Here is a 25,488-nt window from a genome sequence, read left to right as displayed (position 1 = left end):
GGTCTTCAAGCTTAAGAAGCGCCAGCAGGAAGACCGGGATTGCGCAGAAATGGAGCAGCTATTCCGAGCTAACGAAACGCAGAAGTTTTACGAGAAGGTGAACCGGTCCCGCAAAGGCTTCGTGCCGCGAGCCGACGTGTGCAGGGACAGTGGTGGAAACCTGATCGTAAACAAGAGCGAGGTGTTGGACAGGTGGAAGCAGTACTTCAACGAGCACCTCAACGGCGATGAAGCGAACGGAGACGGCGATGGAGTCAACCTTGGAGTGCCCGCAGCTGATGAACAGTTCCCAGCACCTGATCTGGAGACGGTGAAGAGGGAGATCAGGAAGCTGAAGAACAACAGAGCTGCCGGAAAGGATCGGTTACCCGGTGAGCTCTTCAAATATGGAGGAGAGAAACTAGCGAGGGCGCTTCACTGCGTGATTTCCAAGATCTGGGAGGAGGAGAAGCTACCGGAGGAATGGATGGATGGTGTCGTGTGCCCCATCTACAAAAAGGGCGATAAGCTGGACTGCGGCAACTACCGCGGCATTACGCTTATCAACGCGGCCTACAAAATCCTCTCCCAGATCCTCTGCCGTCAGCTGTCACCCCACGCAAGGAGGTTCGTGGGGCCCTACCAAGCGGGCTTCACTGGCGCGCGCGCCACCACGGACCAAATATTTTGTCTCCGACAGATCCTCGAGAAATGTCGTGAGTACAACGTGCCCACACATCACATCTTCATCGACTTCAAGGCGGCCTATGATACAGTCGACCGCGAGCAGCTATGGCAGATTATGCACGAGAACGGATTCCCGGATAAACTGACTCGGCTGATCAAGGCTACCTTGGATGGTGTGATGTGTCACGTGCGTGTTTCGGGGGAATTAGCGGAACCCTTTGGATCACGCCGAGGGCTGCGGCAAGGTGATGGCTTATCCTGTGCGCTGTTCAACATCGTCCTTGAGGGCATTATTCGAAGGGCGGGCATCGAAACGAGTGGCACGATTATGAACAAGTCCTACCAGTTGCTTGCTTTTGCCGATGACATCGACATTGTGGCAAGAAACCTGGAGACGGTGATGGACGTCTACACCCGACTGAAGGTACAAGCAAGGCGTGTAGGACTTGGCATGAATACGACGAAGACGAAGTACATGAAAGGAAGGGGTTCGAAGGATGTCGGCCCCCCAAGTCTCACCCCTCTAACTGTGGATGGTGATGAGTTGGAGGAGGTGAGCGAGTTCGTGTACTTGGGATCGCTGGTAACCGCCGACAACGACACCAGCAAAGAGATCCGGACTCGTATTTTTGCTGGGAATCGTGCGTACTTCGGATTACGGAAAACTCTCACTTCGGATCGAGTGCAACGCCGCACGAAGCTGACGATGTACAGAACACTGATCAGACCGGTAGTCCTCTATGGCCACGAGACCTGGACGATGCGGCAGGAGGACGAACGTGCCCTTGGAGTTTTCGAACGGAAGGTGCTACGAACGATCTACGGTGGAGTGCAGGTGTCTGACGGAGTGTGGCGACGACGCATGAACCACGAACTGCACGCGTTTCTTGAAGAACCGACCATCGCCACCCAGGCGAAGATCGGGAGGCTCAGGTGGGCCGGCCATGTCGCCCGAATGGACGAAAGCCAGCCTGTCAGACTGCTATTTGACCGCGCTGAACCAGCTGGCGGAACAGGCAGAAGAGCAGGGAAACCGCGCGCGCGCTGGGGAGATCAAGTGAATGGTGATATCCGGAAGATCTGTAACCTGGGAAATTGGAGAGTAGCAGCACAAGACCGAGAAAGATGGAAGCGTCTTCTTGCTACAGCACGCGTACCTGGTGCGCTATGCTGATTGGTATGGTATGGTATGAATTTTGTTATTGCCGTCTGACCGGGTTGTATACAAGCCACCCGTGCCAACACAACCCATATCATACCGATAACAACTTTTGTTATGATAACAAATGATTATGCAAAAATAGATAGAAATAGAAATGGAATAAATTTGGTTATTACCGTCTGCCCGGGAATGTAATTCTGATAGAAATGTTCCGATATATTTTATTGATTATCATGAAATTGAATTTATAGCCTCATATGGCTAGGCTATCCAACATTTGATAAAAAATATTCTTCATAAAATATTGTTATAGTTTTTAACTAAAAATTTATTTAACCTATTCAACAGTACATTGGATAGGATCTTGCAGAATAACTTATATTTAAACATCATTTAAAAGATAACTTAATCCTACATCATACTCTAAAAAACAAAACGTTGTGTAAAATTGTGTGTTCGAAGATAAATATCGTCTACCTTACTTCATGCGCAATAATAAAATCCCAATTTGCTACGCGTCAAACGACACTTGATTTGTTTAAAAATAAACCGGTACAAGTAAGCAAAAAAAAAAAGAATATAATTGTCTCACTTCCCACACCGTTGACTCCCGAACCGACCAGGAAAATTAAAATAACCGTCATCATATGAAAACATAATTTAATATTATACAGTGAGTGATTCAGTTGAAGAGCGCAAAAAAAAGTCCTGAACCAGCAGCATCAGGACGACATTCCGTCAGCTTTTGCACCGTCCGACCGTCCAAACGCGCCCATATTTACACAACAAATAATATAAATGTAAAAATGTGTTTCTGTCCAGGGTTTTCCCCGGGACACATCTCCGGGTGGATTCCGGGGCGGGTTGCGCGTACTAGAGCAGAAAATAAATTTAAAAATTTATTCGCTTTCGCCTTCTCTCATATGTGAGTTTGTGTGTGATGAGCGAATAAAGGATCACTTCCACCGCCAAACCTCTTAGAATTTTTATTCCATATTTTTTGCTTCCATTAGATGGTCAAACCCTTCTTGGTACAACAAAAAAAAATAAAAAATAGAATGAGAGGATAAAAAACGGTGATGGATTTTCCCTCCCGAATCCCTCGTCATTTTCACCACCGCATGTGTGGAGGGAGGAAGGAACCAAGTCCAAGTAGGCGACCGGCCAAAGAGGACCTGGACTAGCAGATAGGATTTATAAAAATATATAAACTCGTATAAAAGTTTTTATTGAAATTAAAGGATTTGCGCGGTGGTTTGGTGGAGGCGGATAAGGTTAGAGTGGAAAAAATGGGTCCTTTTTCCACCTCCAAAAAGGGAGAGCAACGGAAAGTCGTTTGGGAAGGGAACTTTCACATAATTTTTATTCAATTTTGTGTATGGTTTTTTTTATGAATCTTTCCATTTTCTGGAATTAATTGAATTTTTCGCTTAAGGAGCAACGGATGGACGACGTCGACGGAGTCGACTGAGTGGTCGTTTCACGGTTTTCTCTGTTGGACTTTGTCTGTACAGACAGACTGTTTTGGGTTGAAAAATGAAACTCTTTGCACAGGATGAATGGGAGAAAAATTGGGAAAACCAGATAATTATATTATCTGCTTCGTTTTTGTTTGCTAGCTCTTTATTGATGGAATGTTTCAGAGTTTGTAGAAGTATTTGGAGATTCAAATTTCAAATAAATGAGAAATTTCGTTACAATAAGATAATTTGAAGAGCGAGTTCCTGTGTTCTTTTTTAAATTGTTATATTCTTGTTCATAGTAAACTGAGATAAGTATTTCCTTTAAAAAACTACAAAAGTGAAACAAAATTTAAGCACGTGGTCTACGCTGACGCAATCAGTTTCGCAAAAGAAACTTAGTTTTTATCTTTGGAGGGCTATTCCTCGTCATTGTAGTCTGATTTGGTTTATTCAGAGATCTGCAATGTTTCTTATGAAAAATTGTCCGGGTAACGGGTAACGTGGTGATAAAATAAAAAAATAACAAAAATGTATAATTAAGGCACGTTTCAGAACTAAAACTTTGGAAAAAATATAATCGGGGGGCATTTCAGTGTTAATATTTTATAGAATTTCTTAGATAATTTCCTAATGTGAACCGAAAGCAAGTCTTTCGATCTAACAGTTGAACGTTCCCTATAAATTTGGAACAAATTAGTGAAGATCATGCCCAGAACTGTACTCAGTTGATATGTAATGGAATACTAAAGGGGGTATTAGACTATGACAAACAAACTACACAAGACAGAAATTGTCCACGAGGGGGGGGGGGTCTGAGATTTCAAAAAAGTTTACACGTGGTTTATGAATGGTCCCTTTACCAAACCAAATTCTTTGCACATTTTTACAAAAAAAAAAAAAAACATTGGTTAAGAACAGGGCCGTGTACAAGGGGAGGGAACTAATTTTAGTGTTATAATCCAAAATAGTCATTCTTAACCAGGGCCGTGCACAGGATTTTTGAAAGGGGAGGGTTTTCTCGAATGGGGCGCATGGGGTGCTTGTTTAGATTGCGAAAGGGCGCTAACAGTCAATCTTTAAACGCGTTAATTCGGAGTTTGACCGAATTTGAGATTTTTGCGAAAATGAGAGTTTTGGAGTAAATCGGAAGAGGGATGGGCCGTTAACTTGTGGAGCGTAAAACGGGGTTTTAGTGAAGGAGTGTAGCAGTAATTGCTCAAAACAAGTTTTCATAAGTTTACTTTTTTAATATTAAGAGTCGTTCTCTACGATTTCGCCATTTTTTCACGATTTTTAACTATTCATTTTTTTTTATTTGGATGAAACTTTGCCACTCACCATGCATTCTCTATGTCAAAAGAAGCAATTTTGCATCATTCGTTTTTCTATACAAATGTCCATACAATTCTGGGGGCTGGTCATATTAAATTTATATGCAAATGAATGAATTTCTATATCTTGACAAGGGATTTTTTGATCGATTTGGTGTCTTGGGTAAAGCAAAAAATCCGATTTTTTATGTTTTAGGGGACTAAAAAAGACATCTTCAGAGCTTTAGTGATGCAAAATCTGGTTTAGGAGATATGATTTTTTTGAAGAAAAAAAAACCGAAAAAGTGGACAAAAATGATTGAAGCAATTTTGTTAACAAAATGTACCGTTTTCAGGTTAAATTTTAGGACTGCATTTTCAATTTATTTTGGTTTCTTTTTATTTTAAAATAATACTTCTGGAATTTAAAGTACCCCTAAAAATTATTTTTGAAGAACCAAAAAAATTTGGTACAATTTTCTCTCTGAAACTTTCAAATCGAGCAATTTGTTTCTGAGATACACAATCTCAAAGAAATAAAATCGATTAACTTGATTTTTTAAGTGTTAACCCTTTACTGCCCAAATTATTTCGTTTTTTTTTATTTTTCATTATTTTTTTTTATTTTGTCATTTTGAGCAACTTTTGTTCAACGAAAAACTTTACTTCTCTTGTTTTATGTTGTTTTTGTTTCATTTTTATATTTGCATTTATCTTGTTTAGTTGATATTTGTTTTTGGTAGTATTTGGCCTATTCTAGCACCTAATTTGTCAAGTTTTTTACAGCCAATTTTTCATTATTTTTTTGTATGTTACTCTAGAAAAAAACTTCTACCATTTAAATTGTTAAAAAAGGCTTAGATGTATAGTCTGAGACAATAGAAAAAAAGTACAGAAAATACTAGTGAAAGACACAGCTAAGGCTGCAAATTACTGAAAAACACCTCTTTTTTCGCATGTTCCAAAATGGAAGGGGTCGTACCGCCCCTCCGTCACGAAATATCAAAAATATGGACCTCGGATTCGTGATCAGGGTCAAAAGTTACCCCTTGGGACAAAGTTTCACGCAAATTGAAGAGGGGTTGGGGCAACTGCTGTGTGAGTTGGCGAAGAATTACCCCTATAGTTAACTAACTTTTTGAACTTTTTAAATTTTTTTGAAAAGTTATTTTTGAGGTACTTTGAACACTTCTCTACCACGGTCAGTATAATTCTAAACCATTCCGCACGTAATTTAGATTGTAATCGGTCTGTTAGCCGAGCGGGCTAAGGTGCAAGTTCTCCATGTGTGTGCTAAGTTTAAATGTCGTTAGTTGCAACTTTTTCTTTGTGTACAAAAACTGTCAATTCAGTGGGTAAATCGATGTTTATATCATTTCAATGGACAAATCGAAAAAAAATGAAAAAATTGCGGTTGCAGAACTGTAAAATATTCTTCAGTGTTGTGTGATAAAGTATAATTTTGTCCTTCCCTAAAAATCATTTACTCATTAGATGTTTATTTTAATCTCAATAACTGCATTTTCGCAAAATCATATTATTCACCGCCGAAAGCAAACCGTCCCCCTCCTAACAAAGCATTCTGACCAACCGGGACCACAGCCAGATCCCGCGGTGCACCATTCCAACGGTACCACGTTCCTCACTTTCTCCCGAGATTTTCCCCTTCCTGGGCCTGTAAAACTCTGCCATAAATGCAGCAGCAGCAGCAGCATAAAAAAATCCTGCGGCCTGTGCAACGGCTTCGAATAAATACAATAAATAAATTATGCGTGCACCCACGGGAGGAGAGAGTGAGACCCCCTTCTCACACCCCCCGCTAATGCTTCTGACGAGGACACCTTCAAGTTGGCGCGCAAATCGATGGCAAAAAATAAATAAAATGCTGCAAATTTGTTCTGGGGAGGAACATCTAGTCAGTATTTTCCACAAAAGTGGGAGACCACGTGGGAGGTGGCTTAGGGGAGGTAGGTGCAATCAGACATGTACCACCGCGAGCTCGGAAAAGTGCACTTTTCCAGGGACTGACGTTCAACGAGGTTTTTTTTTTGTGTGTTGTATTGTTTGTTGCATCCAACCCCGACCGCCATAACCATCATCATTGTGAGCTGATGATCATCATCATTATCATTAACGCACATGCCGGGTGCGTGTTATTTTTGAACCGCTTATTTACTGCTTATTCAACCCCGTGCCACCCACTTTTCATCATTAGGGTGTAGAGTGGGAGAGAACTCTCTTTTATTGCTTGCAACTTTGCCTTCAAACTTTGTGCGTGTGCCTGTGTGTGTGTTTCGTATCTATTTTGGCCCTAGCACAAACAGATTAGGCAAATTGGAAATCAGACTGCACTCTCTAAGCTCGGAAAGCTTCCCCGTTTGTTTGTGGAAATGTTGTTGATTTATTTTTTTCCATTTTCTAAAATTTTCCTGTTTCAAAACATACAGACACACACACATTTCACGCAACATAACAACAATTTGCACTTTTTGGGTGGGCCCAGAAAAGCGGGGGCTTTCAGCATCGACAGGCCGGATTGTGCGTTCGTTAGTTTTTGTTTAGGTGTTGCATTTGGAGGAGTAACAGTAATCTAATCAATCACGTAGAAAACGAATTGCACCAAAAAGCGCCAAGCAATCGCAAATGCAGCAGCAGCAGCAATAAAACATTGTTTGATTATGATCCGGTTTGTGCGTGCGGGGGCTTTTTGTGTGATGAAATATGCGGCGCGGCATATCATCAAATGCCACTGGCTGGCGGCGGAAATTGGTTGCATTTGTTCGCTGGCAAGATTGATCGATGGCAAATATGAGTTCCGGTGTTTGAATAGCGTTGAAATAATAAGGAAGGAAAGAAAAAAAAAATCAAGCAAATTTGTTTCATTTGGTATTGAACTGGAAGCAAATTTAAAAAATATATATATTTTAATTGGCTTTTAATATGCTTGCCCTATCAAACAATGTTAAATTTCAAACTTCTTTTCAAATTCTGCTGTGCAAAATTAATTACGAATAGAATGGTACACAGCAAAAAACCCGATGGTAAAAAAAAGTTGCAACCGATGGGATTCAAACCCAGCACCAACAATAAAGACTGGCGCCTTAGCTCGCTCGGCCATCAGGCCATGTAGATAATTGTTCAAAGTACATCAAAAAGGAAATTTTATCAAATTTTAAAATGTTTGATATTTATGTGTTGAAAATCCTTTTCAAATGAATTTACATCAAATTTGTATTCTTGATTCAAAAAAAAAGTCAATGAAAAACATTTGCAAATAAAAATTTCTGTCACTTGGCTTTGGCCATGATTTCAGCATTTTATTTGAAAGTGTTGAAAAAGACATTATTTATCATTTATGATTTGTTTTTAACAATCTAAATTTCCACAAAAAAATATGCGATGCTGTGAAGTGGAATTTAATGGAAATTCAAAAAAATAATTTAACTGTATATTGTTTTTTTATGAGGATGCATGAATACAAAATGTAAAAAAGAACAAGCGTGGCAATGTTGCTAAGGTTTTCGAAAATTGAAAATTATAGGGGAGCGTGGGGTAATTTGAACACCCTAAGGAAATTGCTCTGCCATGGGTTGTATGGATATTTTAAAGGAATGTGGATGACACCATAGGATAATAGAGACCGTATTTTATGGAAAAATGTCATTTATTTCGATTAATTTTGATGAAAACCCCATATTAATCGCAAAAATTAAAAGGTGTCCAAATTACCCCCACATTTTTGTGTGTGGGTAATATGAACACCCCTATGGAGTCATTTGAACATGGCTTGTGGGGTAATTTGAACACCTTTTTCGGGGTAATTTGGACACAGGTTGAAGAATAAGTTTAACGTTTGATTTTTTTTGAGCATGTTTTATATCCTTCAACCTGGTTTTGTAATTGCTTTATATTTTTAAAAGTGGTTTTGCTCAAAATATTTCATCAAAGGTTAAAAAATAATGATTTTGTGATAGAACTATAATTCAATAGTAAGATAACAAAAAGTTCAGTGTAGTAAACATAATTTAATCATTCATTCTGAAATGATTTGAACATTGATTCTGGATTAGGCACAAGTATAGTTTTTAGTGATTAGGGTATCGTTTAGATTTATCCAAACCAATCTTTATATAGAACTTATTAACCAGAAAATATCATGTTTTAAATCTTACATTCCGTAGCCCTTCAAATTTAAATATTATTGTAAACCAGCATATATAAATTGTAAATGTCACAGAAATTAATTAAAAACAATCAACATTAGAGTCTAGTTAAAAGCCAAATTTGCAGAAATCAGATTTTCATCCAGTCGAATATTAAAATAAATTTATCGAAATAAAAAAAATAGAGGTTTTCTGAAAATGTCACATTCCTTTTTGAGTGTTTTGACATTTTAGATCCCTCTAAATTTATTTGAATCCCTTTTAAAACTCAACCAATCATGAAAGTTACTTTTTTTGCCTGACAGGTAGGTCCAAATTACCCTAAAGTCATGTCCAAAATACCCTCATAGCATGTTCTATACAAAATTTCTATTTTTGATGATAAAAATGGATAAAATGCACAATATTTATATGTACATATCTCAGGCATCGTCCAAGCAACCCCCTCAACGCGCCAACCCTCAAATATTAGAACTTAAGGCAGTGCCAACCGGCCTTTGAAAACTTATACATATTATACCAAAACTACTTAACCCATTCCATTTTTTTTGGTTTGTTCATACTCCTAGGCCATTACTAGTACTAGCCTTATCACTTAGATTGTTGTCCTATAAACCAAATTTTCAATTTTTGCTTTTTGGGTGTTTTTAGAACCGCCTTGAGTCAGGGGTATTAAAAAACACACAAAAAGCAAAAAATTAAAAATTTGGTTTACAGGACCTTTTCAAAAAAAAAACTCCAGAGATGATTTATGAAGGGGTGTCCAAATAACCGCCGCTGTCCATATCACCCCAAAACTCCCCTATTGAAGTTTAGACCTCAAATTTTTTAAATAAGGATATATTACCCATGTACGCATAAATGTCCCATATATGATATAGGCGCTTTTGAAAGAGCGCACGATTTCTAACCAAACTACATCAATAACACAAAACTGATGAAAATGCATTTGGGGCATTTATGCGATCAGGAGCAGTATTTAAATCATATTTACAAAAAAATAATTACAGTTATAAATATTGATTTAAACAATCTAAACCAGGGATGGCCAACCTTCTGACCTTGCGGGCCAGATTTGATTTTTCTGAAGAAATTGCGGGCCAAGAATAGTATTTGAGAAAAGTTGGAAAAAAAGTTACAACACATACATAAAAAAGTGTTGCACATAAGATTGGTATATTTAGATTTTATGAAAAAAAAAGGAATTTGGTTATGTATGTATTCAATTTTGAATACAATTGTTTTGTATGTTTTGTTTTCTATTGCAATCAAAACCCAAATTTAGATTAGGCATGATTGTACAGGAAAAAATATACAGCATTGTTTTTATTTTTTGATTTCTTGAAAAATATTTGCAATGATTTTTATTTTTAGAATGCAGAAATCGCATATTTGTACATTCGAAACTTCTGTTCCCGTATTTTCATTTGTTTCTTCTGTACAGTTGCGTAATTCAATTACGAAAATTTTGGTACCTTAACATGTATAGGTCATTGCTGAAATTTTTAAGTTATCGCAGTTTTAGTGAAAAAAGTCGATTTTTTACTGTTTTCGTAATTTTCCAGTTTATGCGCGCAGCGCGTCGAAATCCCCAGTTTTTATTTTCAAAAAATCGTATCTCGAAATATTGAAAACATAACTTCACCAAATTATGTAAAATTTCCGAGGAATCTGAAAACATGTTTTCAGACATTGGCTCTTTGGTCCCAAGACCTTTAAAAGAGCATTTCAAGTTTTCATTTGAACTTTTCAAATGTTAGGCTAGATATTTGAAACTTTTAACTATTTTTCCTTTTAAGCCTATCTAATACCCTTTCGTTTGCGCTCAACACAACTAAAATCAGTTGAAATGTTGCGGAGTTATGATTTTTTGATAAAAATGGCTTTTGCAAAAATCGACGAAAATTGCCATTTTTTGAATCACCCTAACACGGCGTAGGTCACCCTAATGGCCAAACAAAAAAAATCGGGTGTAATTATTTCGACCAAGGAACCCCCAGAAAAATAAATGAGCCCGATCGGAGAACTTTTTTTTCGAATCATGCTGTTTCCGTGAGGAATTGCTGATATATTTCACATGATTTTGTTTCTTACTAGTGCTATTTTTGAATTATATAATTGATTAAAAAAATAACTACTAAAATCAAATAAAAAATAAAGCAAAATGTTGAAAATACAATTTAATATATATTTTTTGCCTCCTCTCTCGATTCTCATTTTTTTCTAAATGTTGTTCAACCGTGGCAAATTGTGGCTGTCGTCTTAATAGTTTAAAATAGTACAGTTTAGAGTCTATGTTAACGTAAACATAGTTTTTTTTTAGTATATTTTCCAGCCAGCTAAAATTATCGAACGGATGCAGTTTTTTTTGAAAATCATCCATTTCTAATTGAAAAATCGCCTCTTTCCATCAACAGCAAAAAAATCATACAAGAGGCAGAAAATCCCCATCCCCTAAATCATCGTCACCACTTCATCATCAATCCCATCCCAACCCATTCCCAAACCCCATCATCATCGCCAGGGTTGTCCACCCACCCACAAGGGGGAGACAGGACCACCCCCGGAATCGACTGGTGCTGGTCGGAGGAGCTCCAACTTTCTCTCCACACTCCACGTGGTCGCACAACTCTTCACGCACTTTCCAGCACGCATTATCTCTCTCTCTCTCCTCATTGTATTGTATTCGAGAGCTGGGGGAGGAAAAACATTGAAAGTGCATTCTACACACTTTTCCGATTTAATTTCGATGTTTTGCCTTTTTTCCTGCAGACGCATTCGTACACGGTGGCAAGTAGGTAGGTATATAAATAAATTTTGAAATCTAATTTTGTACACCCACACAAAAAAAACGCTCCTCTTGGGTTGAGATTTATTGCAAGAAGATTGCTTGTGCTTGTGGTGGTGGTGGAAGAAGGAAGATTTACATGAAATTTTAATTCCGGTTCGTGAAGAGAGGGAAACAAGAGTGCAAAATTTATGCAAAAGGGGTCCGTTGCACAAATATTATAAAGGACGAAGTAAGGAGAAGAAAGATGCAAGGAGGTGAGCGAAAGAGTAGGCAAATGTGAAAAAAAAGAGAGAAAAAATCGCGATTTCAACATATAAAACTCAAAAAAACACATAGCAAAAGGCAGGTAAAAAGTGCGTGAGGAATGACCGCGAGGGAAGAGAGAACAATTCAGTGAATATACACGGTAAATGGGAACTTCTTCACTTCACTTCCCTATTTTGATCGTCGTCCCTGCGCTCTCGAAATATCTCTCTCAATTTTACTCTCATTTTGAGAGCGAACGGTTGCAGCTGTGGATGTACACAAATGCACTTTTTTGCATTCGGGCGCTAAGCAGTGCATCGTTGAGTTCGAAGCGACGCATACATGCTCAACACTGTTACAGGCAGAACAAAGTCAAAAGGCAGCAGCTAATGATATTGTGGGAAAATGATTCAACATCAGCGGACAAAATTTAACTACAATTTATTCAAAAAGTTAAAATTAATGATTTAATAATCCATTACAAATTTGAAATTGCCTAAAAAGTGAGGTAACAGAAATATTATTTACTAAAATTTGTATTTCCATTGGAACAGTCGTTTGTAAATTATTCACAATACGTTGTAAAACGCTCTTTTAGGCATTTTAAAAGAAATAAATACTTTTTAATAATTTAACAAATTTTGAATTCTGGAGCCACAGGTTGGTACTACACAACGTAAAAGCTAAAAAAAATTTCAAGAGTCCATTGATATTTTGCATATTTTTGAAAGAAGCATAACTGTGAAAATGTACAAAGCATTTTGTGATACTGTGTTTCAAAATTTCTAAAATCTTTGCAACCAGCTCTATTTATACAAAACAGCAAGTTTATGAATATTTTTTGTAATTTTTACAATCATTGGAACTACTTTAAAGTTTTATTTATTCGTTTATTTTTTTGCAGTTGGATTATTTATAAAAAAAAAATACATAGCATTAAAAATTTTAAGAAAATTGTTCACGGTATTTTATCAACAAAAAAAATCAAACTTGCCCAAACTTACACAAACGCTTTTCATTCTTAGAAATGCGATAGAGACGTGACAAAGTTTGGAGATTGTGAACTGTTGTCAAAATATAAAAAAATGAAAATTGAAAACATAGAAAGATAATTTATATGTGAATAAGTTTTTTTTGTTAAAAAGTCCAATGATACAAAAATCTTAGTTCTTGGGTGTTTTATCATACCTCTGACTTAATGCGGTTTCAAAAACATAAAAAATTGAAAATTTTGAGTACTATCCATATCTAAATTCAAAAGATATTAAAGAAATATTTACTTGTTTGTAACATTTTTTATTTGAAAAAAAAAACTCTTGATTCAATTGTTGTTCATTCTCTAGCAACAATTCCCCACGAAACCAGCATGATTTGAAAAAAAAGTTCTCCGATCCGGTTCAATTTTTTTCTGGGGGATCCTTGGCCGAAATAATTAGACCCGTATTTTTTTGTTTGGCCCTTAGGATGCTACCTTTGCCGTGTTAGGGTGGTTCGAAAAATGGTAATTTTCGAGAATTTTCGCAAAAGCCACATTTTTCAAAAAATCATAACTTCACGCCATTTCAACCGATTTTCGATGTCTTAGACGCAAAAGAAAGGTGATTAGTTTGGCTGTTTAGGGAAAATAGTAAGAAGTTTCAAAAATATAGCTTAACATTTGAAAAGGTCGTATAAAAACTTAAAATGCTGTTTTGAAGGTCTCGGGACCAAAGAGCCTATGTCTGAAAATATTTTTACATAATATAGCATAAAATGGTGAAGTTATGTTTTCAATTTTCTGAGATACGATTTTTTGAAAATAAAAACTGGGTTTTTCGACGCACCACGCGCAAATATGGGAAAATGACGAAAACGGGAAAAAATCGACTCTTTTCACTAAAACTGCGATAACTTGAAAATTTCAGCGATTCAGCGATTCATGAATAGGTCATGTAAGGGTACCAAAATTTTCGTATTTGAAATACGAAACTTTTGGTACCCTAACATGCATAGGTCATTGCTGAAATTTTCAAGTTATTGCAGTTTTAGTGAAAAGAGTCGATTTTTTCCCGTTTTCGTCATTTTCCCATTTTTGCGCGTGGCGCGTCAAAAAACCCAGTTTTATTTTCAAAAAATCATATCTCAGAATATTGAAAACATAACTTCACCATTTTTTGATATATTATGTAAAATTTTCCTAGGAATCAGGTAAAAATATTTTCAGACATAGGCTTTTAGTGCCGGGACCTTCAAAACAGCATTTTAAGTTTTCATACGACCTTTCCAAATGTTAAGCTAGATTTTTGAAAATTCTTACTATTTTCACCTTTTTTTTGCATCTAACACAGCTACAATCGGATGAAATGGCGCGGAGGTATGATTTTTTGAAAAAAGTGGTTTTTGCGAAAATCGACGAAGGTCACCCTAATGGCCATAGAAAAAAATACGGGTCTAATTAATTCGGCCAAGGAACTCCCAGACAAATTTTGAGCCCGATCGGAGAATCGGAGAAGTTTTTGGCCTTGGAATGTGTAAAAAAAAATGTATTAAACAAAACTTATAATCACACTATGCAATCAAGTTAACTCTATCGTAACGTAAACTGGGGTGACTTTGATAGCCCGGGGTGACATTGATAGAAATTTGATTTTGCCACTAATTTTGATACATCCAATGTAACAGTCACATTTTTGCATATATGTTCGATAATAAGCTACCCCTTAATGCTTTCATACTCAAAATTCTCAAAAATTTTTAGATATTAATTTGACGGGCATTTGAAAAACCTATCAAAGTCACCCCAGTTTACGGTACCCTTGACGCAAGGTAATGCCTGATGCGTGCACCAGAATCAAGTAGGCTGTAGGGTTCGAACCCTCACCCTTTCATCTCCAAACGCATCATCAACATGCCGCCTGATGCCCGATCTAGTCACCAGGGACGACGCGACCGACCAACACCACGGCCAAAGCCAAAGGACATTGAGTGTTGGTATGCAAGGACTACTAGACGGCCGACCGATGCACAAATTGTGCATCAAATGCAACAAAAACTTCATCTGCACACATCCTCGTTGTGTTGGTGACAGCGCACCGGCCACGTGTGCGCACGTATTTGTGCACGTTTCGGCAGTGCACAAAGAAGAACCAAGAAAAGAGGGCAAAACACGCACGCACGTGGTGGGTTTGAAGAAAAGAAAGGCTTTCCACCGCCCACCACCCACGGCCTACTGTGCTGTGCTGCATCCTTGCACACAGGACCAAACTCTCTCTCTCTCACTCACACGTTTTCCTCTCTCATTTCCCGAAATTGATAGGGAGCGTTTATGTACTGCTGCTGCTGCAATAAATCGGCTGACGTTTTGTTGGTGGTGGCAACTCACACACACACACCCACACACCGTTTTACGTACACACACACGTTCACGTTTGAATTTTGTTTGCCAAAGGCGAAGAATGTAAAGTTTTAAGATTTTCCTTTTGCGCACCCGTTCTGATGGGGGTGGCAACACCGGATGCTGCGCCTGGTCTGCCTGCCATCTTTGAAAATGATGGCCGGGGAAAATGTGCCAAACTCTTGCGATTTTTGCGGATTTTTTTCGGGGCAAATTGAATTGGATTCGGGGATGTTTTGATAGCGATACGTGTGTGAGTAGCATTTTTTGGCAAAAGGGCAACGACCTGTTGGAATGTGGTGGGCGCTCACATATGATTTTCGGGGGTTAGATTTTTTTTACTCGTTTGTTTTTCGGGTATCCCGAGTCGTCTGAGATAAAGAGATGTACTGTTATTGTAGACTTTTTGTCATTTTCTTCTAAAAAAATGATAACACTTACAGATCCAAAACTTACAACTTTATTGCGGTCAATTTTCAATATCAAATATATCAAATATTTGATTTACTAACCATGGTATTAACACAACATCGCAATCATTAGTTTTCAAAACATGTATAAGTTTTAAAGATTGTTTTTGGCCTAATAAACTTTTTGTAGTATTGTACATTGGAATTTCACAAAAATTAAAAATATTTTAAACCGATCTCAAAATTGCTAAACATGATTTTAATTATAGGAAAATATATTACAAACTGTTTTCAGTTGATTAGACCTCTTTTTCTAATTATTTAAAAAAAAATGGGCAACGGCCTAATGATTATTGATGCATTTGATTTTGGAAGATAACACCGACCAACAACATTTCTGCGCAGACTCAACTTGATTGGAAGCACTTTGAATTTTTCAAAAATATTTAGACAGACCTGAATGGGTTTTCTCCAAAGTTTGTATGGAGAATTAGGGGAACTATACCCTTTCTCAGCCTATTTCTATTATCGGCCTATCAGCACCTTGATCATGAATTACAGCTTTGACTGTTCCAAAGTAATAAAAAGCACAAATAAAAGTGAGCAAGCAATTCTCCATTGTTGAAACATCTGAAAATGTTGATTTAATAGCAGAAACGGCAAAAGTGATGATAATTTGTTGAACGGCTTAGTGTGATTAAAATGGGTATATTTCCCCTAGTTTTGGACGGGTTTCTGGGGACCCCACAGTTCATGCTTCTCCTCGAGTTGAGCCTGAGCAGTCATTTTTGACGATTTTTGTAGGTCAGTGTTTTCGAAATGGGTTTCGAAACAAATAAAAATATGCAACAAAAATCACATAAATCTGCCAAATTGAGATTTTGCTATTTGTTGTTTGAAAGTTGAAATTCCCTCTCTTTGGTGTTGAAGGTTTTTAAATAAAAAAGTAAAAAATACTTTTGACTTATCTGAAACCAAAATTGATTAATAAAAAACCTTTGAGCATATATCATATTGTTCATCATATTCGAAAATATTTAATTCAAAAGGATGAGAGAATCCGATTCACACAGCAACCAACGGTCAACGTCCACAAAAGCCTGTCCCATTTTGAGGTCATGTCGAGGAATTTCAGGTGCTCACTTCTTAAATGATAGATTATGATGTTAGGAACAATGTTCCGAATTGCTAAACACATTGTTAAAACATAATCAGAACGTAAAAAACATTACACATAAAGAGTTCTGTGAGTAAAATAACAATCAAAGTGGTACGAAAACCGAGAAAAGTATGACCGAACTTGCAAGCAATTTGAATTGCAGCGATTTAATCACGCAAATAACATTCCAAAAGGGTGTAGCTAAAAAACATCACTGTTTACACGAAATTTGATTCCAGATTCGGATTCAGCGGCCAAAATTACTATAAGAAAGCATACCCTGACCTTTGCGACACATGCTTGCAACATCGTGTAATTAGTAGGTTTTGCTTCTGAATTCTGAGAAATTTTGAAAATTGGCTTTTTTCTAACTAAAACTTAAATATCTCGGCTCTGGAGTGTCGCAATAGCATTTTTTAGAGGGAAAAATGTTCGCCATGAAATGTCCTACAAGCTGCATGTATTGGTTTTACTGGGAAAAAATAGGCTACCCCAAATTAAATGAGCATTTCTGAAAAAAGTTTCGAAAAAATGCGATTTTTTCGACATAAATCCGCCTGGGAGAGTCCAAAAACTTAGATTTTTGTCCAATATTGATAGTGCATCTTAATCTATGGACAAAAACCTATCGTTTGAAGATAATACTCACCAGATCGAATAAGTTTTTGTATTGATTCCAAGCGATTTTAGAAAATTTGTTCAAAAAAGTGTCTTTTTTCAGTAAATGGCCTAGGGGGAGCGAGAAAGTATTTTATTATTTTTTCTTGTCTAAGAAAACATTGTTCCTAACATCATAATCTATCATTTAAGAAGTGAGCACCTGAAATTCCTCGACATGACCTCAAAATGGGACAGGCTAGTCCACAAGCAAATTGTAGAGAATTTTCTCAGCTTTTCAAATATATTTTTTCAAAGATGGACGTGGATTGATACTATTTTTAGAAATAAAAAAAAAACAATTTTGTTAAATTATTTAACCTAAAAATGACAACAACTCATAAACGTTGCACTTAATCAAAATTTAACCAATAGAGTGTTCGTTTCAGAATTCAGTTTAACATTTTTTTTGCCATATGCCATATCCCATAGACTTTTTGTTAGAGCGTCCAATTTCCCGTCCCGGGAAAAAAATTCCCGGTAATTCCCAGAAAAAAATATTTTCCGTTTATTTTAAATTTACAAATTTCCCGGGAATACCCGAAATTCAAGCGGAAGTTTACATTTTCCTAACTTCTTGGCACATTTTTTTCAATTTGCAAAAAAAATTAAAACACTCAATTTTATTTGATTTAATTAAGTTTCATGTTCTTATAACTTATCATCAGTTCGTCTGAAAATTTCACGTCAAGGTATATTTCAGATAATATTAGTTTCTGACTTGGTTTCTGAAGCTTTTACTGGGATCTTGTTTATTCGTAAAGCAACAAAAATGGAATAAAAATTAACTATTATAATTCTGGTTAGTTTTTTAAACGAAAATTGTTGTTATATCATCTAAAAATATGGTACTTCTTTTTGCCAAGATCAAAATTAAGTTTTTTTTTCACGATTATGTTTACCATGGCCAAATTGGATGAACATTGAGAAAAAAATATCATTTGATGTTTCAAAGAGGGTTGTGCAAGAAGAATTTGGTTAATTTGTTTAAAAGTGTTTACAGTTTAATATAAAGAATTTACACTTGAGCTAACAGAGCGTAAGCGGAATTAATATGAAACAGCGTCTAAACTACTTTTATTACTTTGAAAATTCTTTTATCCGAAATCATTTTTTAAGCTGAATCATTAAAAAACTACTTCGTATTGTACAGAAGGTGTACAAAAAATGCATACATATTTAAAAATCTAGCTCCAAATATTTGAAAATTTGGAGTTGTGATTTCATAAAAGATATATTTTTAGTGAAAAGGCAGCTACACCCAAAGGAAAAATATATCTCAAAATCTGCAACATTGGATTTGCTGCAGAAAATGTCATATTTCATAACATTTTTTGCAGCAAGCCCGTAGATCATTTATGCCCGCGTGTAAAAATTTCAGCGATCTGCAGTTCTCACCAACACATATAAAGCTGGCCCGTCCCCGAGCAACACTCCTAAGAGAAGCATATCTTGGTGCTCTTTCACTCACTTTTTATCAAGCGTCCATGGCGCGGTGGTAGCGTGTCGGATCAATAACCAAGAAGATGGTGGTTCAATCCTCGTTCTGCTAAGTGTTTTTATGTTAAATACAATCAAAAAGCCGTCGGTAATGTCGATAATTGTCGGTAACGGGCAAAAATGTCATACTCCTATATCGCAAAAAATGCATGAGGACAGATTTCATGCAGATTCTGATATACTTTCATGCCGCCATGCATCACAATCATGCGACTGCCAGTTGGGTGTGGTTTGACAGAAATTTTAAAAATCAACGTTGTACAATTAAAACAACGAACAAACCGAAATTACAATTTCGATCATTTTCGCAAAACCATTTTAATTTTTCTTTCAATGCCAAAAGGTGGAAAAAATACTTAGCAGAATTCTTGAACTGTTTTTCAAGAATTTTGATACTGAAACTAGAAAAACAAAAAAAGACCATAAATGATAACTTAAAAATAAACAAATTGCAAGACTTTCTGAAATTATTCAGGATATGAAAGCTTTCATTTTTAATTTTGTCAAAGTACATCTAACAGATAAAATTTAAATTCTGATGGTCAATTCAACCAGAGAGGATGGAAAGGTACAAGATCGAAGATCCTGCCACCCTCCACTCTGTATTGTCTCCAAGGTTTCAGAAAACGCATCCCTCATCCAGTTCCGATGCGCGTCAATCACGAAGCACAGCATCGCGCTTTTTTACACACATTTTGCTCTCTTTCTAAACCTCCTTTTTCCTATACTCTCTCTCTCTCACACACTCTAATGCACATAGTAAGGCGAGAGTCTGAAAAAAGCTTTAAAAAATCATCCGTTGAACGAGGAATCGATCGCCATTCGTTGGTTGTTCTGCGATTTCGCACCACCAGCACAGTTCGTTCGGGAAAAACTTCGGCCAAAAACGGCAAAAAGAAGTGTGCGGCCTCGGATTCGCACTTTTTCGCACACGCACACGCACTCACACGTGGGCAGCGCAGCGAATCCCGCGCGCCGACGAAAAACTATTATTATTGGTGGTGAGAGTGAGAACGCAAAAAGAGAAAAACGTCGCCGTTTGCCGTGCACATAGGCCGAGGTTTTCTAATTTTTCCGCCCAGTTTTTCCTAGGCCTACGCCAGGCAACTCCGTCCGTCCACTCCGGACCCCCGGAACTAACGGACTCTGTAGAGAAGGCCCTATGTACGACGCAGCATCCACCAATAGACAATTTTTAAAACTCGCTTGAGAGCGCAGGCCGAGTCGGGGATTTTTTTTTGTGTTTCTAGTCAACGATCCTCCACGATGATGATGGTTGGTACTGGTGGCCAATGAACAGGAAGTTAGCAATCGGAAGGATATCACCATCCCGGGATGGATGGCCGGAGTTGGGGGGAGGTTTGTGACTTTTTTGCCTCCCGGGTGCAATGTGCATATCCGTCCTTCCGTCCGTCCGTTCACACGTGTGGTGGTGAGTGCGTTTTTTCTCACTCGCTCGCTGGGGATGCACTAACTCACAGTTGATTGGAAACATAGAAGCGGATGCACTGTGTTGTATATCAGAGCCGTAGTTATGGCTATAGATTGTATGTCCGAGGTTTTGTAGTGTTTCTTGTAAAGAATTTAGGTTGTAAAGTATATTTTGAGATTTTTGAAAACATGACGTGAAAAAATAAGATATTATTGAACTTTTCAAATTTTGTTCTTAAAGTTTTTAATGACCATACAATGTCGGAAACGTTAAAAAAATTAAGTTTCAAATAATAGGTAGTGGAAACCCTACCATATCGGAGCACATAACATTCATAACAAACCGTCAGTAGGAGTGTGATTGGGTCAGAGTGATTTCTAACGGGTTTTTGCAACATCTCATAATCTTATCGAAAAAAAACTTAATTCTGCTGAAAGAGTCATGTTGACGACATGTGCAAAAAACTTCTTAGAACAAATCCTGTCAAATTAACTAATGTTTCAGGTTCATGTACATTTTGCCTGGCATTTGCAGTCCCAAATATGGACTTTGTAAAATTATTTTGTAATTGCTTGTACAGTAATTAAATATAAAAAAAAATGTTTTCAGTTTTATTTGGACAAATGTCAAATGATTGGCATTTAATGTAAAGGTTAAATTCAGACGAAAAAAGTTGTTCGATAGGAAGGATTTTAGTTTTAAAAATCATGAGACAAACACATCGTTATTTTAATGGGTTTAGATGTGCAAATTGATGTATCTTACACTTCAGTTATGTCATAATGTTATTATTAGTGCAGTTATACGGGACCGTGGTGTAGAGGTAAGCGTGGTTGCCTCTCACCCAGTCGGCTTGGGTTCGATCCCAAACGGTCCTGGTGGCATTTTTCGAGACAAGATTTGTCTGACCACGCCTGCCGTCGGATGGGGAAGTAAATGTTGGCCCCGGTCTAACCTAAAAGGTTAGGTCGATAGCTCAGTCCTGGTGTAGGAGTCGTCTCCCTAGGTCCTTGCCTCAACAATCAAGCCTTCGGACACCTAGTTTCGAGTAGGAATCTCGCAATCGAGAACGCCAAGGCAATGCTGTAGAGCGAATAATTTGATTTTTTAGTACAGTTATTTAGCTAATTTTATTTAAATTAAAATTCAATACTACAAAATGGTTGAACAAAGTATTAGTGCTCAAAACGACACCGCACTTGATTGAAAGCCAACTTGAATAATAACGAATATTCTTAAAGAAAGGCTTCAAATTTAATTTTAATTGTTCAACCGACCTCAATCAGTGGGATATAATCTTTACAAATATTTGCAAAGGCCACCATGATATTTAGCCTTTTGAAGCAAAAAACAAAGGAAACTACATATTTATGAAGGTTTCAATAGTCTTGCCCATAAATTAACGAGATAAAAGTTTTTATCGGATTCCTCGAATAATACCAAGACATATCCAAAAATATAAATGAAAATTCCCAAGAATCTATAACTGTTAAAAAAAAGATAACAAATGAACAGCATTAGTATTAGAGCAATTCCAGCCCAAAACAGGAATTTTTTAGGTACTTTTTTCTCGACCCTCTCCGATTTCAATGAAACTTTGTAGACATATTATTCTACGCTTATATAAGCCATTTTTGTGTATATGGAGCCAGTTACACTCGATAATGACATTTGAGAAAAAAATATTTTTGTATTTCGTAATTTAAATATTGCTGTATCTCGAAGCCGTTGCATCGTATCAAAAAGTGGTCAAACACAAACTTGTAGGAAATTTGACGGGCTTTCCGAAAAAAAATACACTGAAAGAAAAAACACTCCACTTGTATGAGATTTTTTTATTTTTAAGTTTAAAAGTCAAATTTGAAGGTGAGCCCACGATTTTTTTTCGTTCAAAATTTTTGTGAAAATAGGATTTAACAAAAAGACTCACGAAAAATGCAGGATGAAACAACTCACCTAAATAAATGCAAAAATCATTTACTGAAACTGTTTTTTTCAAAAGTGCTCTAAACATCAAAATTTTCAAAAACCGAACACGAGAATCGATTCTCCAGACAATTTTACAAAAAAGTCTCCATGTTGACCATTGTCCTAAGTCCAATCCTTGTGAAGTTACAGCGGTTTTAAAAATAAAAATGTTGAAAAAATAGGTTCTTTGATGGTTTTTAGCAATTTCTATATGACAGACTTGGTTTTTCAGTCTCGAAAATATTTTTACCGGAAAGCTCGTCCAATTTCCCATAAGTTTGTCTTTGACCACATTTCAATTGGATGTATGGGTTTACAGATATAAGCTTCGGTTCGGTTTTTGAAAATTTTGATGTTTAGAGCACTTTTGAAAAAAACAGTTTCAGTAAATGATTTTTGTATTTTTTTTAGGTGAGTTGCTCCATCCTGCATTTTTCGTGAGTCTTTTTGTTACATCTTAGGCTATTTTCACAAAAATTTTGAACGAAAAAAAATCGTGGGTTCACCTTCAAACTTGACTTTTAAACTTAAAAATCAAAAAATCTCATACAAGTGGTGTGTTTTTTTCTTTCAGTGTATTTTTTTTCGAAAAGACCGTCAAATTTCCTACAAGTTTGTTTTTGACCACTTTTTGATACGATGCAACGGTTTCGAGTATTTCATTTATGAAAACTGAACACAAGAAATACTTAAAAAACTACAAAAAGTACATAAAAATCAAGTTTCAGCTAGATTTCTTGAAAATCTAGATAAAACAAACAAAATTTTGCTGGATTTGCATAAAACCACAAATAATTGTTATTTTTTTTGTTGATTTTGAACAAAAGAGAGCCGACATTTTTTTGTTCTCCTATCTCTCAAAAAATCTAAGTGTCTTGTATTGCTTGATGCATATTTTGAAACATAATAGTTTATACGACAGCAAGGAGATGATTAAAAATTATTCAAAATATCACCGCATAATCAAATCAAGTTGGTTGTAACAGAATGTGAAATATGTTTTATTAACAAAAAAGAAAAAAGTCTGCTAGAAATAGTTATTTTGACGTAACGAACAATGAAAGCAAATTAAAAAAAAACAAAAGAAATGTTCTTCTGTACTTGATTTCTGATAGACAGCAAATAAACATCAATTGAATATAAATAAAATTATATTCACAAAAATTAATGTTCTTTTGGTTCTTTTTTCGCCAAAAATCATCAACTAAAGCCATAAAAAAACAAAAATTTTTGGTGATCAAAACTATCATACCAAAAGTTATGTGTATAAAGACTAAATATATTATTAGTATGTTTCAACGTGATTTTTTTTAATTAAATCATGATTTCAAAAACAAAAGTTTGCTATTGTTTTGAAGGCAGCACTTTTAGAGCACAATATTTCTTGTCTTGTATTTTACGAAAAACTCCGAATATTTTAGGTTTCAAAAGACCAACCTGAAGAAAACTGGTTAAATTTATAGTGCAAAATGCAAAAAAAAGAAAACTAACTGGGAATTGTATAGCTGACTAAAAAACGCTATAAAATAAAAAAAAGTAAAAATTAAAATTGCAAAAAATTAAGGAAGATATGTGAAGTTTTTCTAAAATCATTAGAACCCTAAAAAATAGGAAGTATAATAATATGTTTATTAAACATTTTTATTTTCGATTTCTTAGGCAAAATATAAGACGTAGGGGGGGGGGGGGGTAATATGCACCCCCGGGGCAAAATGCACCCCTTGCTTTTCTCGGTATTTGGAAGAATTTTCCGGGGAAAAGTCATAGAAATTGGAAGCTTAACACTGCTAAACCATGCTGGACAAATTTGAACATCGTGGTATGAAAACAGCTTAAGTTATTTGCAAAACTGTAGGGGGAGAGGGGGTAATATGCACCCCCTAAGGGAAAACTGTGATTTCTCAACCATTACAGTATTACTGTGGAAGAATTTTGCTCGATGTTCTTAAACAACTATTATTCTTCGTCATCCATGTGAAAAAAGTCTTAAAAAACCTCAAAATTTATATATATATTTAGTATATATTTTTTGCCATAATCTTCATTATTCTGAAGATAGATGAGTCCAAAAACATCAAAAAATGATTTTTTAATTAAATTTTCTGCAAAAAGCGGGGTCGGGGCAAAATGCACTGCTGTGAAGCTCCTTTGTAAAAACAGCGGTGTCATCTAGTGGTGACTAGTGAAAACTGCTTTTACCCGGTGCATTTTGCCCCATTGTTGCAGTGCATTTTGCCCCAATGTTGCGGTGCATATTGCCCCGCATGGTTGTTTGAAAGTAATCAAAAATATTTTTAGAAATCTGTTATTTTTAAACAATTTTGAGGTTTTTAATGACTTTTTTTCACTTGGATGACGTTAACTAATAGTTATTTATGAACATCTAACGAAATTCTTTTACAGAAATGCTGTTATGGTTGAGAAATCACAGTTTTCCCTTAGGGGGTGCATATTACCCCCTGTCCCCCTACAAAGACGTTTTCTTTCAATCGCTACTAACTTGTATGGGTTTACTCGGATCGCTTTGCGGTCCTTTACTAAGTTAATTTTCAAACAAATTTAGATAAAGATTTCACATTTGACAATGATTCGACACATTTAACGCCACCTTTTTTGTGAAATCTGTTAATTTTCGCTTTACCCTGTCCATTTTTGCGGACTTTCTCATACAATTTCAGCTTTTTAATAATTGTATTAAGTTTTGGTCAGACTGCAAATCATTGGTTGACATTCAACTTATTTCCTTTTGATATAATTCAAATAATGTCAAAGACTCACCTGTTCCACAACACACTTTTGCGGCGGAATAATCGCAAACTGTTGTTGCTGCTGCTGCAATTGCATCTGCTGCTGTTGAGGCATTTGAATTTGTTGCTGCATTTGCTGTTGCTCCACCTGCGGCTGTTGCTGTTGATGTTGCTGTTCCGCAGGATAAAACATTGCACTTCCACTCCCGCTAGCGGTGGCAAAGTGCAGAAAATCCTGCGCCATGATGTCCGCGTCGTCGATGCTGGTCATAAAGTCCAGCGACGGATCGAGGAACACGTTCGACAGGATCATGTCCGGGTTAAAGTCCGACGACACGTCAAACACGTCAATCATCGGGTTTCTTGAGGTGGGATTAAAGAGAGAGATGGGTTGAGGTTAGTTTTTTGGGTTGACCTCTATTTAGATTTTAATCTTGTTAC

The 25,488-nt window shown here is 36.5% G+C and overlaps 2 protein-coding genes across 3 annotated transcripts in view; one reads left to right on the top strand and one right to left on the bottom strand.

The window, feature by feature from the left end:
* Positions 1-25,488, top strand: part of LOC120418713 (uncharacterized) — a 406,326-nt gene that overhangs the window by 201,708 nt on the left and 179,130 nt on the right. The gene's annotated exons all lie outside the window — the stretch shown is intronic.
* Positions 1-25,488, bottom strand: part of LOC120418698 (zinc finger protein 813-like) — a 70,832-nt gene that overhangs the window by 43,913 nt on the left and 1,431 nt on the right. For both annotated transcript variants that reach the window (XM_039581164.2, XM_052706875.1), the window contains exon 3: positions 25,079-25,409. In XM_039581164.2, the coding sequence (XP_039437098.1) occupies positions 25,079-25,409 (331 nt within the window). The remainder of the gene's footprint in view (positions 1-25,078; positions 25,410-25,488) is intronic.

Source organism: Culex pipiens, chromosome 2 (assembly GCF_016801865.2).
Source record: "Culex pipiens pallens isolate TS chromosome 2, TS_CPP_V2, whole genome shotgun sequence".
NCBI classification, from domain to species: domain Eukaryota; kingdom Metazoa; phylum Arthropoda; class Insecta; order Diptera; family Culicidae; genus Culex; species Culex pipiens.
Note: the sequence above shows the minus strand (reverse complement) of the source record. Positions and strands in the feature narration are given on the sequence as shown.